Raw genomic sequence first — 16,366 nt, forward strand, 5'->3', positions numbered from 1 at the left:
TCATAACTAAATATTGGTGAAATGAACGAGTTTCTTTGCAGATAATGCGTTATTTAGAGGCTGCATTCTGCTGCCCTGTAGACTCACATTATACGGATATACGCGGCTCTCGGCTGGAGCTAATTCCGTCAGAACGACTTGTAATGCCACCAAAGTTATCTGGGTGAGTAAATGGTCGTATTTTATGCTAGAAATAAGGTCCAGATCGTAAAAAACAGAAATTCCCCTTTAAATCACTCGCCTCAGACCTGATTCAAGACAGCTGGTCCTGAGATGAGGGATTTAAATTCAAGTACATAAAACAAGCTCAAGACCAGATTCTAGTCAAAGTCGTCTTTATGAGATAGTGGCATCGTTGAAAATGCTTCTTCTACACCCGATAGCGAACAATGAAACTTATTTCAGCCATTGAACCATGCAAATTAAAAGCAAATGAAAACACTTTATATCAAGCTTGTTACTGGGAAGCATGCACAATACTATAGGGGGCTGGAAAAGAGAAGCCTTGCTGTGTATGACACTCAAACTCAACCATGCAAATTAAAATCGAGTTACCGTTAAGAACAATTTTATAAAAAAAAAGATTATCTACATGAGGCTTCAACCAACAGTAAGCAAAAATCATCATGGCTTTGAACCAGCCCACGGGAATGTATTGGGCACTCTGAAATCTTGACCGAGGTTGTTGTTGGGCCTCATCTCGGTTCTGTAGAGAGAAGAAAGAGAGAGAGAGACGACACAAAACAAGAGTTGAAGAACCAAAGAAAACCATGAACAGGTGAGAGCTGAGAAAGAGGGGTGGAGCCGACCACTTACTGTTCATTCAGGGCTCGATCTCTGCTCCACACAAACGGAGCAGCGGTATCATCAGCCTCTGCATAAAAAAACAAAAACACTATTAACTTCACAGACCAGGGTTCCTACAGCTTAAGCCAAGTTAAATTTAAGACTTTGTAAGACTTTTTTAAAGCCACTTGAAATTAAATTTAAGACTGACTTCATAATAAACACAAATGCAGAAAAAAAAACACCACATCAATTACATGGGGTTATAGGGACAATTTTACCCACTTCCAAGCAGTGTTGTTTTTGGCAGGCATTTTAGATTTAGTCTTAGTCTTAGTCTTTTTGACGAAAATACTTATTAGTTTTAGTCAATTTTAGTCATTCCTATATGTGATAGTTTTAGTCTAGTTTTAGTCGACGAAAACTCAACAAGGTTTTCGTCTAGTTTTAGTCAGTTTCAGTAAAAAAAAAAAAAAAAAGTCTTTCAACAAATTAATTCAATAAAGGAATGGTTTTACACATAATGTTTCCACCCAATGCCAAATACTTTATGGTCTAAGGATTATCCATTAGCCTACACACAGATAAAGTGGTAACAGTAGTGCATTCAGTTTTTTTTCTGATGGAGTGACGGCAGGTGTGTTGAGCAGAATGTGCGCTGCATGCCAGGTGGTGGTGTGACCACACAAGGATGCAGCAGTGTTGCAGACACTTGTTGATTTTAATGGACAGATTACACGCACAATAAGCAGAAATGTCATGCAAGAACGTCTGACCACCCGTCAGCGCCGCGGAGCGGCTGCACCGCACTGACCGAGGTCACCAGAGCAGCGGATCACTGCCTGCTGCTCTCTGCCGCTCTAATCACAAGCACCGGGCGGCGGCGCACCGCGGCTCGTCTCAGCAGCGTTGTTCTGTTGTTGACGGAGCCGTTGCTAAATCGTGTGAAGCTTAGAGTAATGACAATCCATAATATGTAATGTAGAGGCGATCACAGCCCGACCACTAACATTTACGTCCGTTCTCGTCTCGTCAACGAAAACTCACACACGTCTCGTCATGTTTTCGTCATCAGAGAGCCATGTTCGTCTCGTCACCGTCTCGTTATCGTCATGAAAAAAAGGGGCGTCAACGAAAATATTTCGTCATCGTCATCGTTAACGAAAACAACACTGCTTCCAAGGTAAAGTGACTGCTACATGAACATTGGATTGTGTCTCTTTCCAACTGTCCTTTCAAAATAAATGCATAAAAAGTCCGGGAAAAAAATAAAAAAACACTGACTCGGGAGCTGGTGGCGGTGAGAAATTTAGGAATGTTACCAATTATTTTGAGATTTGAGACTAATTACAATCATGAAATCCCACTTAACAAGTGTTAACATTTTTAAGACTTTTGAAAAATTGATTTAAGACATTTTAATGCCAATTAAGGCCTTGTTTTTAGATTAATGAATTCAATGCCTTTTAAGACTTTTTAAGGATCCGTAAGAACCCTGACAGACACTGAAATTGAGTGTGTACAAAGTCTGGCTCAGTGGACTAGGGAGGAACAGAACAAAACACAACACAGTGACGATGACTGCGGAGCACCCCTTGTTTCACTTGTATCGTCAAGATATTTTGTAAATAAACTAAGCTTGCAAATTAGAGGAACACAAGTCTCATGTCTGTGCAAAAAACATCCTAATTCACCTAATGCTCACTAATCAAGTAGCTTAAAAACCAAAGCATCTAAGCTGTGGTGCTCAGCCATACCTTGGTCCCAGTCCTCAGATGTGTCTGTATTTACCCAGGTACTGACAGGGACCTGACATTTCCAGTGGCCATTCGATGTTTCAGCTGTAAGCAGAGGAGAATTACTCACTTAATTGTGATACTTCACCCAAAATCGATAATTCACCAATTTTCTACTCACCCGTCATGCCAAGGAAGGGTTCGGAGAACTTTCAGAGTCATCAAAACGCTTTAGGAGTTCCAGGGGGGGTCCGGCTGGCAACGGGTTTTCATATAATGGCGGTGGATAGAGTTCACTTTTGAATCGTCCAAAACACACACTATGAAACATCCAGATACCTCCATACTGCTCGTCTGTACTGACCCAAGTGTCCTGAAGCCGCCACATGGAAAAGTTGTTGGGAAAAAAATGTATGTGATCTTTGTTTTTAGCCTTGGTGTAGTAGTAGCTCCCAGTGGCTGTGTGAGATTTGCTGTGAGATGTTCTTCCGTGTTTACATCAAACATCCAATGGTTTACAACGACCGATGAACATCTCGCAGCTACTACTACAACAACAACAACAAGGCTAAAAACAAAGATCAAATTAATGTTTTCGGAACAACTTCTTCATGTGGCGGCTTCAGGACACTTGGGTCAGTACAGACGAGCAGTATGGAGGTATCTGGATGTTTCATAGTGTGTGTTTTGGACGATTGAAAAGTGAACTCTATCCGGCACCATTATATGAAAACCCGTTGCCAGCCGGACCCCCCCTGGAACTCCTAAAGCGTTTTGATGACTCTGAAAGTTCTCCAAACCCTTCCTTGGCATGACGGTGAGTAGAATATTGGTGAATTATCCCTTTAAAAAGGGTGAAAGATGGGGAAAATCTCACCCTCCGGACCATCCAAAGATATTCTGTCCTCGCAGGTCTCGGTGTGGTGAGTCAGCTCGTGCTTGGGGACCAGGTGGCGAGCGTTATAAGGGCAGGTTTTCAGCTCGCTGGCCAGTTGAGGGTGATTCTGAAGTAACGGAAGACGAGACAAATGGTCACACAGTTGCAGTCAGGTAAGGTGTGGAGCAGAATTTCCTATGTTCTTCAGCTGATATTTTCTCTTACAGATGCTGTACAGGATTTGATACAGTTTGCATTACAGCCCTAACTGTAAGCATTTTTAAATCCAAGTTAAAAACATTTCTCTTTTCATGTGCTTATGGCTGAGCTCTTTTAAAGACCTTTACATCTTAATCTTGGATTTGCACTGCAAGTCCTCTTAATTGTTTTAATACAAAACAATCCATGCTGCAAACTCATTTCATTCTCTTATAGAGAATGTGAAGCTGACGTCACGCCGCTTTGCGGTATGGGACGTCGGCGCCATCTTTGGAGGAACGCAAACGTAAACAGAGAGTGGGGACTGGATTCAAGACCCAGATTCACTCCCTCCACTGACTTATCCAGACATCGTGAACTATCTTGTTTTTGGTATTAGTGCATATACTACTGTGGCATTTTTTTAACGCAGCTGTCCCACCATGATTACTTTTAAGCGACTTTGGGGAACTTTTTTTAGGGAGACGAGCAAGTGCTTACATTCGTGATCCTCCAAAGACGGCGCCCAACGTCCCACGGCGTGACGTAACTTCACATTCTCTATAGTCTAGTGTGATATATCTTTTTCCTGTAGTTTCTTTTTTTTTCTTTTTTCTAGCTTTTAATTGTATGTTTAATGTTTCCAATTGTTACCATTGAGTTTTATTTTTTTTTTTAATTGTTTTTTAATGTATGTTCATAGTATTGTATGTGACTGTTAAGGGTTTTCAATGCAGCTTAATTGTGTTTAAGTGTAATGCAGCTCTGCAGTCTTTTCCAGTAATTTACTAGTAATCGTAGCGTTAGTTACAACAACAGGAGTGCTTGTCTCACCTTCCTGCACTTTAACAGATGGTACGGGAAGCGGCAAGCCCGGATCTGGTGGTTCTTATCAAAGGGGCACTGCAAAAGTTTGTCCGGGTCACAGTTTCCCTTTTCAGCTTTGAGGTCAAAAAGAAGAAAAAAACCCACATCAATCAGAATTACTCTTACTAAAAACATACAATAATTTAAGTTTATATTTTTCTCTCTACCATTGTCTTCCTCCTCCTCCTCCAGCTGTCTCTCAGCAGCCGTCCTGCATGGACCGCTGCTGGTCCCGAACCTGATGGTGGTCGTCATCCCTGGGCTGCAACTCACTGCCAACACCTGAACTGATGGAAACTGGGGGGACAAAACACACAAGTGTGATCAGCTTGGCAGCATTTAGATAATAGCAGCTACTAAACACATGTGCAGCTTTAAAACATGCAGCACCACCCCCCCCAGGACGGCAGCCAATCAGGTCACTGCCCTGCAGGTAACTCAACAGGTGAGTCATATTTGCAATTATCGAGGTCTGGCTCGCTGATAGGAGCTAGCACACGTGCAAAAAAAAAGAGAAAATAACTACACAACACCATTTTTTTTTTTAGTTTGACTTCGAAATAAAAACAAAACTCTGCAGTCAGTGAGGTTGCAACTTGCAGTTTTGTGTGTTTTAAATTTGCCTTTTGAAACGATTCACAAAGAACATGCTAATAAGTTCCTGCGTGTTAGCTTCCTAAATAAGACAAAAACACTATAGCAGGCGGTGTGGTTTGATTTGGTTAGCAGCACGGCAGAGCAGAGGCCAGCCAGGTATATTAGTTTCACTCTAAATCAAGACCACTTAACACCTGCAAACAGAAGAAAGTGAAAACTTTGTGAGGTAATGGATGAAAACTTGGCCTGTAGCCAAGTCTGTTAGCCAAACTTTGATGTTAGCCAAATAAGTCGCCACATGTCCGACGGTGTAACGTTAAACCGAACGAAACTGCACCATCATCTAGACAACATCTTGGTAGGTTGCTTAAAAAACTAAAGTGTAAACATGTTCTTTAATTAAAGGCTAATGTCACACCAAATAATTACATTTTCTGAGCGAGCCTTCACTCCCGTTGCCTCCTCCGGCTGCAGATCAGTCTTTGTATTTTTGCCCCGCCCCTCACTCGTTAAACAGAACTCACGTGAAATCACGTGACTTCTTTAAATCGCGATAGTTCGGTTCAGCGCATAGACTGTAAAAAGATGGTTCAGCGTTTAAAAGCCTTTCATACCTCACGACCGACCCCGTTTCAGAAAGCAGGTTTTGTGAAAATACGGAGTTAATTAAATTTGCTCAGAGTTGAAGGAAAAACACAAATAAAGTGTGAGTGTGAGAAAGTTGTGACTTGAAGTCTGATGCTGCGTTCGTGACAAGAAACGGAACTCGGATCTTTCCGACCTCCGATTTGAAAAAGTGCAATCGAACGCAACGACCTTGACGACCACGAAAAAAAAACCTTGACAACCCACGACTTGACGAAGTCGGAGAAAAAAAAAAATCTCCGCCGAGAATCAGTTGGCGAAATCAGTCAGAATCAGTCAGAACCACACAGTTAGCGGTAAAACATCAATCAAATGCGAAAATACATTCAAACGTTCTTTAAAAAATTGTTTTTGTGTGCTTTGTAATGTTTTTATGCCGTACGTGAAGCAAGCACCGCCATGCTTTCGGTTATTCTTTGAAGTCGGAACTCGGAGTTTTCCAACTTGTCTCGAACGCAGCACGAGTCAGTTACCATGGCAACGTAGCCTGCTCTGGCTGGCAGCTAGGTTTTCTCTATCTTTTCGCTCCCCTGAGTTTCTCCTCTCTTCATACATACAAACTACACACAGTAACGAGCAGCGTCAAGGTAACTTATCTTTCTCGCTCCGTCCATTAACAATAAACTGGGTGCTCTCTGTGTACGTTTTACAGTTTAAAAAGAACAAAAAAACAAAAACTATGGTTTTTCCGGTTCTGACCGTTTTTTTTTTAAATACAATCTTTATTGATAACAGCGTCAAGGTACAAGTGCAGTTATTAATCACACAAACAATACAAATAATTGAAGTTTTCGGCTTTCCTGTACCATTACGGTAACTTGGCAGCTTTCCTGTATGAGTGTCATTACGGTAGCTTGCCGACTTTCCTGTATATGAGTGTCATTACGGTAACTTGACGGCTTTCACCTTTCCTTTATATGAGTGTCATTACGGTAACTTTGCGGCTTTCCACTTTCCTGTTTATGAGCGTCATTACGGTAACTGACCGTGCGGCGCTGCCGGGTGTCAAACATGGCGCTGTCCTGTCCGAGCCTGTGTAGGCATCTGTCCCTGCTCCGACTGTGTGCTCTCAGGACAAACAGGACAACAAATGGCCTCTACTCTCCATACGTGTCCTATCAGTCCAGGTATGTCCGTCTACCTGTCTCTTCACCTGTCCTCACAGCTCAGTTTAACCCGCGCTAAGCAGCTAGCTACCTGTCTGTCTGTCTGTGAGTGTGTAACTTAACGGCTCAACCGGTTTGTACGTTTGATAAGAAACATTTACACTAATAAATACACGTTTTTATTTGTAACTACCCCGTGGTTTTATTGGTTAATCTACTCTAACTATTGGACCTGCAGGTGAAACTCAGATTTCTACTATTTTAATCGGTGTTGTTGACCTGGTGACAGACACACACCACTGTTACTGTACTGAAGTCCGGAAATACTGTAGACACCCCGTCCACCCTTTTGATAACAATCAGTGACTCAGGTCCTCTTTGAAACATAATTGTCAATTTTATAATTAAAAAGTCAAATTTAGACACATAAAATCTAAACCACAAAGATATACATATGGTAGAAATGTACATTTATTTTATATTTGTTTATTTTGTAGCTTATAATGTTATGCGATAAAATGATGACTTAATAAATAAACGGACAGGATAGTGTCACATGTGTGTCAAAAGCTGTTGCAGGTGCATCATGGATGTATGTAGGGCTGCAATTAACGATAATAGATTAATCTGTTGATTATTCAAACGATTAGGCTAATGGATTAGTTGTTTGGTCAATAAAATGTTGAAAAATGTCAATCAGTGTTTCCCAAACCACCAGATGACGTCCTCAAATGTCTTGTTTTGTCCACAAACCAAAGGGATACTCAGTTTATTGTCATAAAGGAACAAAGAAACCAGAAATATTCACATTTAAGAAGCTGAAATCAGAGAATTTGGACTTTTTTTCTTAAAAAACTACTCAAACTGATTATTCGATTATCAAAATAGTTGAAGATTAACTTAATAATTGATTATTGTTTGATTATTGGATTAATTGTTGCATCTCTATAGGTCCTAAAATATTTTGCAAACATAGAAACAGGAAATTTAGAGCTGTCAATATTGTATAATCTTCTTAAAGTGGTGTGAAGATCTCCCAGTCGGGGGGTAAATGTGTTTTGCTCACCAAAAGAAAAAAGCATATTTTTTATTCAACTTATGATGATTAAAGTTAATGCTGTGAAACCTCTTCTTATTCTTATGGTTTCCAGCTTGGCCGTGTGCAGACACTACTCATCGTCCAAAGTGAGACGAGGTATTGGCCGATATGTCGCCTCCAGGCTTCAGCACGCAAACAGCAAGTATGAAGGTTTCCTGCAAAAGCGGTTCCCCCGCTTTTATCTGCTCTACCACACGTTTGTGGAAGGTAAACTCACTGTTCACTCGCCTCAGACAGATCCAATGTAGTTTACCACTTTATGACAAAGTACAATAGCTTTATTACTGATTATGGATAGTTTGTTGATACACAGGTCAGTGTTAATCCTTCAATAAGGAAATATTTTGATTGCCAGGTTGTGGAAAACATCTGATACAACATCACAAACAATGACCTCATATAAAACCCTATCTAATTTAATTTACAATTCTATGATATTGTCAGTTAAAAATTAACATTTGAGGCATCGTCACAGCAGCTGTGACAGTGGAACAGTTGTATTAGACTTTACATGTGTACTCAAGAGTGTTTATAGCTGCGAGGTCCAGGTCCTCGAGTTACAAAGACGAAATAGTGACCATGGTCTCCCTGCTGTGTCCAAAGATAGTGTAGGCTACACATGCATCAGTCATCAATCATCAATCAATGCAGTAGATCTGAAATTCTAAGCATCTTAATTTTAATGTGAATTTATTATAGTGGCAGAAATTGTATCAGATACATTTTTATTAAAGTTAATACATTTTATATCATCATTTTGTTGTGACTTATTAAAAAAAAAACGTACAAATGGTGTAAGTGCATGTAAATAGGATTGTATATGAACACTATAGGTTCATAAGAGGAGGTGGGGAGGTCGGTGGTTCAGTCCAGGACTCCTCTTATTCACAAGGTGAAGTGACCTTGACGCTGAAGCTCAGCTGCTCCTCAAGTGACGGCTCTGTGGTTTGTCCAAAAGTGCTGAAGAAATGCAGCCAATCCGTAATCATAAACATTATTTATCGTCACTGTGTCGCTCCAGGATTCAAGTTACTGTTCAGAGATCTCAAAGAAGTGAGGAGGATAAAAGGGAGGATTTCATCTGGAGTAAAGGTCCAGGATTTGCCGTACAGGGAGATGAACAAACTCAGACAGGTGGGTCCCGTCATCATATAAACATCATGACACAACAGAGTTTACAACTGTTTACACTTACGAGGTTCAGCTTCTTGGAAATTTTCAGTAACTGTCCTCAACTCCAATATAAGACACCAACAGTGGTTACATACATACAACATACCGTCGGTTTTATTCTCTTGTAATTTAAGTCAGAAATCAAGATATTTGTTGTTCTCATTTGCAGTTAGATGATTCAGTGGATAAAGATAGTATCAAAATAAAATGGTTAAAATTCTTTTCTTAGACAGAGCAGACTTGTTTTTCATTTAAGATCTTTGTCGGTCCATTGCTGCCACCTGCAGATCAGAACTGTGTGTGTGAGAAAGAGAGAAAACCACACAGCTCTATAGTGATACTACAGGTCTTAAACCTTTAAAAAATTAAAAAAGAAATGGCTAATAAAGTATAAAGAACTCAGGATAGTCAGGTCATAATAAAAATGAATTTTATATTATCAAATTATGCGAATTTAAAACACCCGAATGTTAAAAGTCCGATTTAAGGCCCTGAAATGAGAAACAGAAAAGATTATGAGGTAGAGTTGGAGATCCTATTCTAATATCTTATAATAAATTGTTTGAAATCCAATTCACACTCCTATTATGATGTCAACTTCGACTTTTGACTTGTGTATTTTCAAAATGTGGCCTGCTAGAACCGTTTTTCCAGGATCTCCAACTCTACCTCTAAATGTTCATGCTCAAATTAAGAAAATATATACTCTATATGCAACAGGCATTATGGGAAATCAGTATTTTCTTTTAATTGAATGGTTTTGTGGTTGTTTCTCTTGTTGTGTAATGTCCAGTTTTACTTACCTGACGTCTGTTTCACAGGTCCGCAGAAACATGATCAAAGCCATCCCGCTGGTGCTGATATCTATCCCCCCCTTTGCCAACTACCTGGTTTTTATCTTGATGTGAGTCTTTTCATTTCAGTTGGCATCCCATGATTCATACTAACTCAGCCAACCAATTCTGAACTTATTGATAGCCTAAAATCATATCATTGTATTGGATCTTCCTTCCTGTTCTGTCGCTGCTGATCGCCCCGTGTTGTTTCTCTCTCCTCTCTCTCTCTCCCCCCATCTGTTCATCTCCAGGTACCTTTTCCCCCGCCAGCTGCTCATCCCTCACTTCTGGACGCCCGCGCAGCAGGTGGAGTTTCGGGGAGTGTATCATTCCCGCAGGGCTCGGCACCTCTGGCCGGTGCTCAAAGGGCTCGAGCACGCGAGCGCTAAGGTCAAAGACGGTCCGCTGCAGGTTCGACTCAAAGACCTGTGCACTCAGGTAAGTGAACGCATCAGAAGCTGCTGTTGATGGGAATACTCTCATCTGGTTAGAGTCTTATACCTGTTTTGTTGTATTATACATCAAATAGAGCAGAAAAGGTGCAGAAAAGACTTTCTCTTTGTGTATTGTCTCTACATCCCTCTCTATAAATTACACTCTTCTTTGCAGATATGCTTAAACGTAAATGTATTTTATTTTATTTTAATGTTTATTTAACAGGGACAATACATACATACAACATTGCCACAGAAGATGGGAAAATGTGATGCATATAAGACGTCAAGCTTCAGCTAATTTGCCTGGTCAGGCTTTAGAATAGAATAAAATATACTGAATACAATAAGAAAATGCAATGATAGTACAAATACAGTGAATAATACAATGAATAGGCACCATGAATAAATAAAACACAGTTGCAGTTGTACATTTCAGATTAAAACACAAGTTAAATGTAACATTAAACACTAGTAAAGTGCTGTATTGACAATGACTTGTGAGAAATTAATGTTCACATTTCTGCTGCTGCTTGAGCCAGTGTTTAACTTTCACGCTAAACCTCTTTAGTTCTGTTTGATTTAATTTCTGATGGTAAAGAGTTCCATAGGTGTTTATCTACCTTGCACTGAGAGGGATGATTGGCCAAATTTTACAGTTTTGCTTGGTTATGCTCCTTGTCATTGTCCTAAAGTTGTCTGTCCATTTACACACTTAAAAACAACTTTCAGAAAAGAGAATTTAAATGGTCACATTCACGCTTAGTAAGTATATTGAACAAAATGTAAAAAACAAAAATTAACAATTAACTGACTCAATTATATCAGCTGTAGTAAGTTCAAACTAAACAAAACAACTTAACTAAATGGAGCTCACACAGTGTTTCCACCTTTTTTACAACTTCAGTTACTTTTTCTTTAGGAATTAGGGACATTTCTTTGTTGAGCTTATAAAAAAACATTTCAGAAAACTAAACCCAGTTTAAACCTTGTAGACCTGTCACTTCATATTTGAAAAAAAAAAAGGTGTTGCGTGTAGTTTGAGGCCTCGTGACATTTCAAAAGAGAGCTGTTCCCATTTTTGACCATTTTCAAAGAAGACGTTTCCTCATTCATGACTCGGATGGTTTCATCTAAAAGACTGATCCCAACATTAACGCTACACAATATTCCTCAAATACAAGATCTTAAATAGAAAAAAATAAATGCTAATGAAGCAGAAGTTTGACCCCTTAAAGGTGGCGACACCTTAAATATCAAACTGTTCTTTTACTTTTCATACTTAACACATTTTGCTGATAATTCTGTGTTGTGATGTTAGTAAACGTTAATGGTTATTTAAGGTGGAAAGATGTTAAACTACATTTCACAAAAATGCAAAGTTTAGTTCAAATGATAAAACATTAAACCAGTTAGGGACCAGAAATAAGTTGGTTTGGTCAGTGTGATCAGATATTTCTGATATCTCTCGCTCCAGACACAAACTACAAACTGACACATGTTCCTCAATTTGGATAAATAAAAACTTACTTCCTCTTTTGATCTTGTACAACTTTTAAAGGGATGGTTCAACATTTTGGCAAATTGGCCCATTGCCATAATCCCTATAGTCATAGCAGTAGGTTTGTTACCTTTATTTGTTGGTGCAGAGCTACGGAGGCTCATGGGATTTCTTGGTTTCCCTCATCAAACTCATCAAATACACAATCCAACAACTCCAAAACGCTCTGGTGGACAAGTTGTGACCTGCACATTCACCACGCTATAAGATAATAACAGAACGTTACCAGACAGAGTTGTTTTAGAGGGAAATACAGAGACTGCTTGATGAAAAACTGCCCCCTGAAGGCAACACGCATCAGCGGTTTTGCACGAATTTCCCTCTTAAATAACTCTGTGTGGTAACGTTGTGTTATTATCTCATAGTGTGGTGAATGTGCAGGTCACAACTTGTCCACCAGAGCATTGTGGAGTTGTTGGATTGTGTATTTGATGAGTTTGATGAGGGAAACCAAGAAATCCCATGAGCCTCCGTAGCGTAGCTCTGAGCAGATTTCCGCTCTGCTCCGCCGTTCTAAAAATAGCTTGCACCGACAATTAAAGGTAACGAACCTACTGCTATGACTATAGGGATTATGGCAATGGGCCAATTTGTCCAAACCTGAGTGTTAGTATAAACGGTGAAGTGCAGGCTGCTGATGATGAATCTTCTGTCCAGTGACTCGCTGACTTTTCTCTGCATTCTTCAGGTGCATAATGGAGCGACTCCCCAAGTGTCTGAGATCCTCGCTGTGCGGCGGCTGTTTTCTGAACCGCCGCTGGGCATGAAGAGGATGAGGGTGAATCACATGGTCAGTCACTCTTTTTTTTTTTCCTCCTCACATCCTGCAGAAATGATCCCGGTGATCCTGAACTGATCTCTCCTCTCTCCTCTGTCTTGTTTTTCTCTCTCCGGGGTCAATCAGAGGCACATCAGCCCGCTGCTCTTCCTGACGCCTCGGCTGCCCGGCTTCCTGGTGGGCCGGCGGCTCAACAGCCACGCCCTGGAGCTGCTGCAGCTGGACCGGGCCCTCAGCCGGCTCGGCCCGCACCAGCTCAGCGACGCGGAGCTCAGAGAGGTCAGTCGAGTTATGCGACGATCGCTCTGAATTCCTGCTCAAGTACAAAACATTTCCTTCTCTCCCTCTCTCTCTTTCTGTGTGTAGGCCTGTTACGTGAGAGGACTCAATTCAGACAATCTTGGCATTAACCAGTGTCGTGAGTGGTTATCCCGGTGGCTTCAGGTCTCCTCCGCACTGAAAGGTACAGTATTTCAACTAGAACCGACTGGTACATCTGGTTGAACAGTTTTAAATTTCACAAGTTCAGTTGTGCTCAAAAGTTAAGTTAAGATTCCTTTATTTGTCCCACAGTGGGGAAATTTACATTGTGCAGCAACAGCAACAAATAGCAACAGGATAAAAGAGAAAAAACAGAATAAAACAAGAGGAATATAAACATCACACAACAATAATTTATAGAAAGAATGATTAAAAAAAAAAAAAGTGCAGTAGCCTATTTGCAATAGTCCAAGTCGAAAAGTTTACAATTTGTAAAATACTGGCTACATTTCAGAAAATATAATTGATAATGGAACAAAACTTTTTTTTTATTCAGAGTTAGTGGCTGGGTGAAGCCATTTATTATCACACAACTGTGTTTGATCTTTTTGAATCCTAATGATAAGTGCAACCACCAAATGATAATATACACACAGATTGACACAGACTGGTTTAAATGGCTACTCAGGGGAACTGTCCACGCCTGTGACTTGATTGTAATAAGTGTCTGTGTGTATTAGCCTGACAAGCTAAGTCTTTCAAACTGCCTCTGCATGCAATAGGGTAGCGCTACGACTAATCAGAGCAAAGAGCAGGATGACGTCAGCCTGACAAGTCAATTAAAATGTATGTCGTCATTGCGTTAAGCCCGCCCGACGACTCTCTAAACAGATAGAGCGCTGTGATTGGTGAACACAAACGGTGTTCGAGACTCAAAAAGTTCCTATGGCTCGTTTCTAGACCCACCTACGGAGCAAATATATTTGCTGCCGCTAGGGTGCAGATAGATTTCTATGCTGTGTATAAAAAAGTAAAAAGTGTATAAAAAGTAAACGAGATTCTGACTTTGCTGGATTCTGAGCTGTGGGGAAAGCAAAAGAACTGTCAAAAGTCCTAAGGGAGAAAGTTGTCCAGTCCAACTTTATAAAACATAAAAAGGATATAAAAAGAAATCCAGAGATTTGAGAATGCCAATCAAAGCTCTCATAAAAGTGAAAATTGAGGGGTTCTGTTGATATCAAGCCATGGTCTGGTACCATCAAAAATGTGTTGGGTCAGACTCTCTGATGATCCTTTTTTTTTTTAAATAATTGTGTTATTTCTGGATGTCTCAACAGTTTAATTTGCATCCCATTAAAAATAAGAGAAATCTGTTTTGTCTGACCACTCATGTTTTTCTTAATGAATGGTACACAGTTACAAAATCTTCCAGGGTATGTAAACCTTTGAGCACAACTGTACATTGATTTGTTTTTCTTACTTGGATAATTCAGGTTTCTCACAAAAGGATTTTGAAGGTATTAAGAGAAAGTCCTTGAACATTTTCTAAATGTTAGTCATGAATGTTTTTCTGATCTGATTATATACAAAAGTTAAGGATTATTGGATTTTGCAGCAGGAGACTGTTCAGGCCGAGCAAAGCACAACGTGTTTAAATCCTTATTAATAGTTAATCCACATACATTTTTGCTGCTAATCGAGATATTAGACACTTAATTCAGTCATAAACTCTTGTTATACACTGAACTATAAAGGAAAGTACTGAAAAATGTAGTCATGTTGCCCTTTGTTTTACTTTATTACCAGATTAAAAATAAAACCCTATAACCCATAATACTGTCAAACACTGACTTTTATGAGGGAACTAAAATGTCAAACTGACATGTGGTAACATTTCATGTTATCGTTATTTCCCTTTTGTTTAAATTTATTTTTTTTATTTTTTGCAGACTCAGAGTTGTCACTGCTTTTGCACACGATGGTGTTCCTCTCCGCCAACTACCCGACCGCCCTCAAATGGTCGCGCTGACAGGAAGCCGGACGCAGTCTGCTTGTGTGATTACGTTCTCAGTCGTGCACTGGGCAGCACAACATCCGAAGAGATGTCAACATCTCCCAGGGAGCAGAGGAAAAAAAAAAAAAAAAACACGTTAAAGCTGTTCCTGGCAAGATTTCTGGGTTTAAAAACAATGAAAATAATCTGCTCAAACTTCAAAGAAGGTCTTCGATTAGAGGAAGCTGCTAATTGTAGCTGTGTCGTATTTATAAAGTGAAGGTTAAGATCAAACACGCGGTATCAGCCTTTAATTGGAAAAATCAGTCGACTCTGTGTGAGATTCTACCGAGGCGTAATTTGACTTTAAAATATTATATAAATCTTGCTTGGTGCAGTGAGAAGCTGACTGTGATGCACTGAACTATATAAAGTGGTGATGTTGACCTTGTATCTCGAGCTCGCTCCTGCTCTAAAAGGCACAGACTTGTCGTCATCTGTTTACTTCTAAGCTAACAAATCATTACAAAGCTACACAGACCGGAGGCTGAATGTTCAGCAGGTCTCTGGTCTGCTCATGTTATTTTTCTTTCTGCTCGACGAGGAATGGTGCGTTTGTTTGTTCTGACACATTCCATTCATAAAAATACAGACACAGAAGATGTTTTTGCATCAAACGTACTGTATTTCTCATACCTTACTTCTCTGCGCTTATGTTTTTTTTTTTTTTTTTACTGTGGATCATGCTGGTCTTAGCAAAATTGTAGAGATAAACCCACAAGAGAGGCGTTTTATGTGTAAGGAACTCTCTGTCAAAAAAAAAAAGGAACAATTGGTCAACATAGAGAAGCAGCAGATTTCACACAGGCTCTTAAAACTGACACTGAGGCGTCTCGGCTGCAGAGCTGAACATGTTGTCTCCCTCTAAAAGTCTCTTTGGATTCATTTCGCAGCACTGGAGTTGAGTCGCTGCTCTAAAAAGAGAAAAAAAAACGAAGCTGTTATGGCACTTTACTGTTTACTTGATGTTCTCTTACTCTGAAGGCTGACTGACATTAACTTATCCTGGAGAGACCACATAGGCACAACATTTAATACAAGCTTTAAGCCTGATTCAGGGTGTTTTAGTTTTAGTTTTAGTTTTTTTTTTTAAAGAGGAACCTCACATCTACTTGTGCTGGTGTTTGGTGTTGTGAGCTATGAAGTAGGAATTTGTCATTTGTTTCCTGTGCCTTTCACAAGAACTGGCACACTATGTCTGAAATATGAGGTGTTGAGAGTTATATTCTGTAACTAATCCCTTCTCTTTCTTTTTTTTTCTTTTTTTTAAATATGTGATATTATTTGCTTTGTTTTGAATGTTGTGCTGCTGTGCCAATATTATACACACTATCCTGGATTTGTGTCTGAAACAAAAAT

General features: G+C 39.8%; 2 protein-coding genes across 2 annotated transcripts; one reads left to right on the forward strand and one right to left on the reverse strand.

The window, feature by feature from the left end:
• Nucleotides 1–624: 624 nt before the first annotated feature.
• On the reverse strand, nt 625–4,755 carry gtsf1 (gametocyte specific factor 1; the record flags this gene model as incomplete). Its single annotated transcript, XM_083974661.1, has 6 exons — nt 4,632–4,755; nt 4,432–4,538; nt 3,400–3,526; nt 2,544–2,627; nt 817–874; nt 625–706 (listed from the first exon to the last, which is right to left on the reverse strand). Exons 1-6 carry the CDS (start codon nt 4,717–4,719, stop codon nt 625–627), a joined length of 546 nt encoding a protein of 181 aa, XP_083830787.1. The 5' UTR covers nt 4,720–4,755.
• A 1,942-nt stretch (nt 4,756–6,697) lies between these two features.
• letmd1 (LETM1 domain containing 1) lies at nt 6,698–16,352 on the forward strand. The gene is made up of 9 exons (XM_083976218.1): nt 6,698–6,833; nt 7,964–8,118; nt 8,933–9,045; nt 9,906–9,988; nt 10,172–10,358; nt 12,604–12,705; nt 12,820–12,972; nt 13,060–13,156; nt 14,904–16,352. The coding sequence occupies exons 1-9, from the start codon at nt 6,718–6,720 to the stop codon at nt 14,981–14,983; spliced, it is 1,086 nt and encodes a 361-aa protein (XP_083832344.1). The 5' UTR covers nt 6,698–6,717; the 3' UTR covers nt 14,984–16,352.
• Nucleotides 16,353–16,366: the final 14 nt, after the last annotated feature.

The sequence above is a fragment of the Trachurus trachurus genome (assembly GCF_905171665.1).
Source record: "Trachurus trachurus genome assembly, chromosome: 7".
Lineage (NCBI taxonomy): Eukaryota > Metazoa > Chordata > Actinopteri > Carangiformes > Carangidae > Trachurus > Trachurus trachurus.

Excerpts from the sequence above, each read along its gene's own strand:
- letmd1 (XM_083976218.1), top strand. The coding sequence starts at position 6,718 with ATGGCGCTGTCCTGTCCGAGCCTGTGTAGGCATCTGTCCCTGCTCCGA. Across the intron at positions 6,834-7,963 it reads TACGTGTCCTATCAGTCCAG|CTTGGCCGTGTGCAGACACT; the intron begins GTATGTCCGTCT and ends TATGGTTTCCAG. Across the intron at positions 8,119-8,932 it reads CTACCACACGTTTGTGGAAG|GATTCAAGTTACTGTTCAGA; the intron begins GTAAACTCACTG and ends GTGTCGCTCCAG.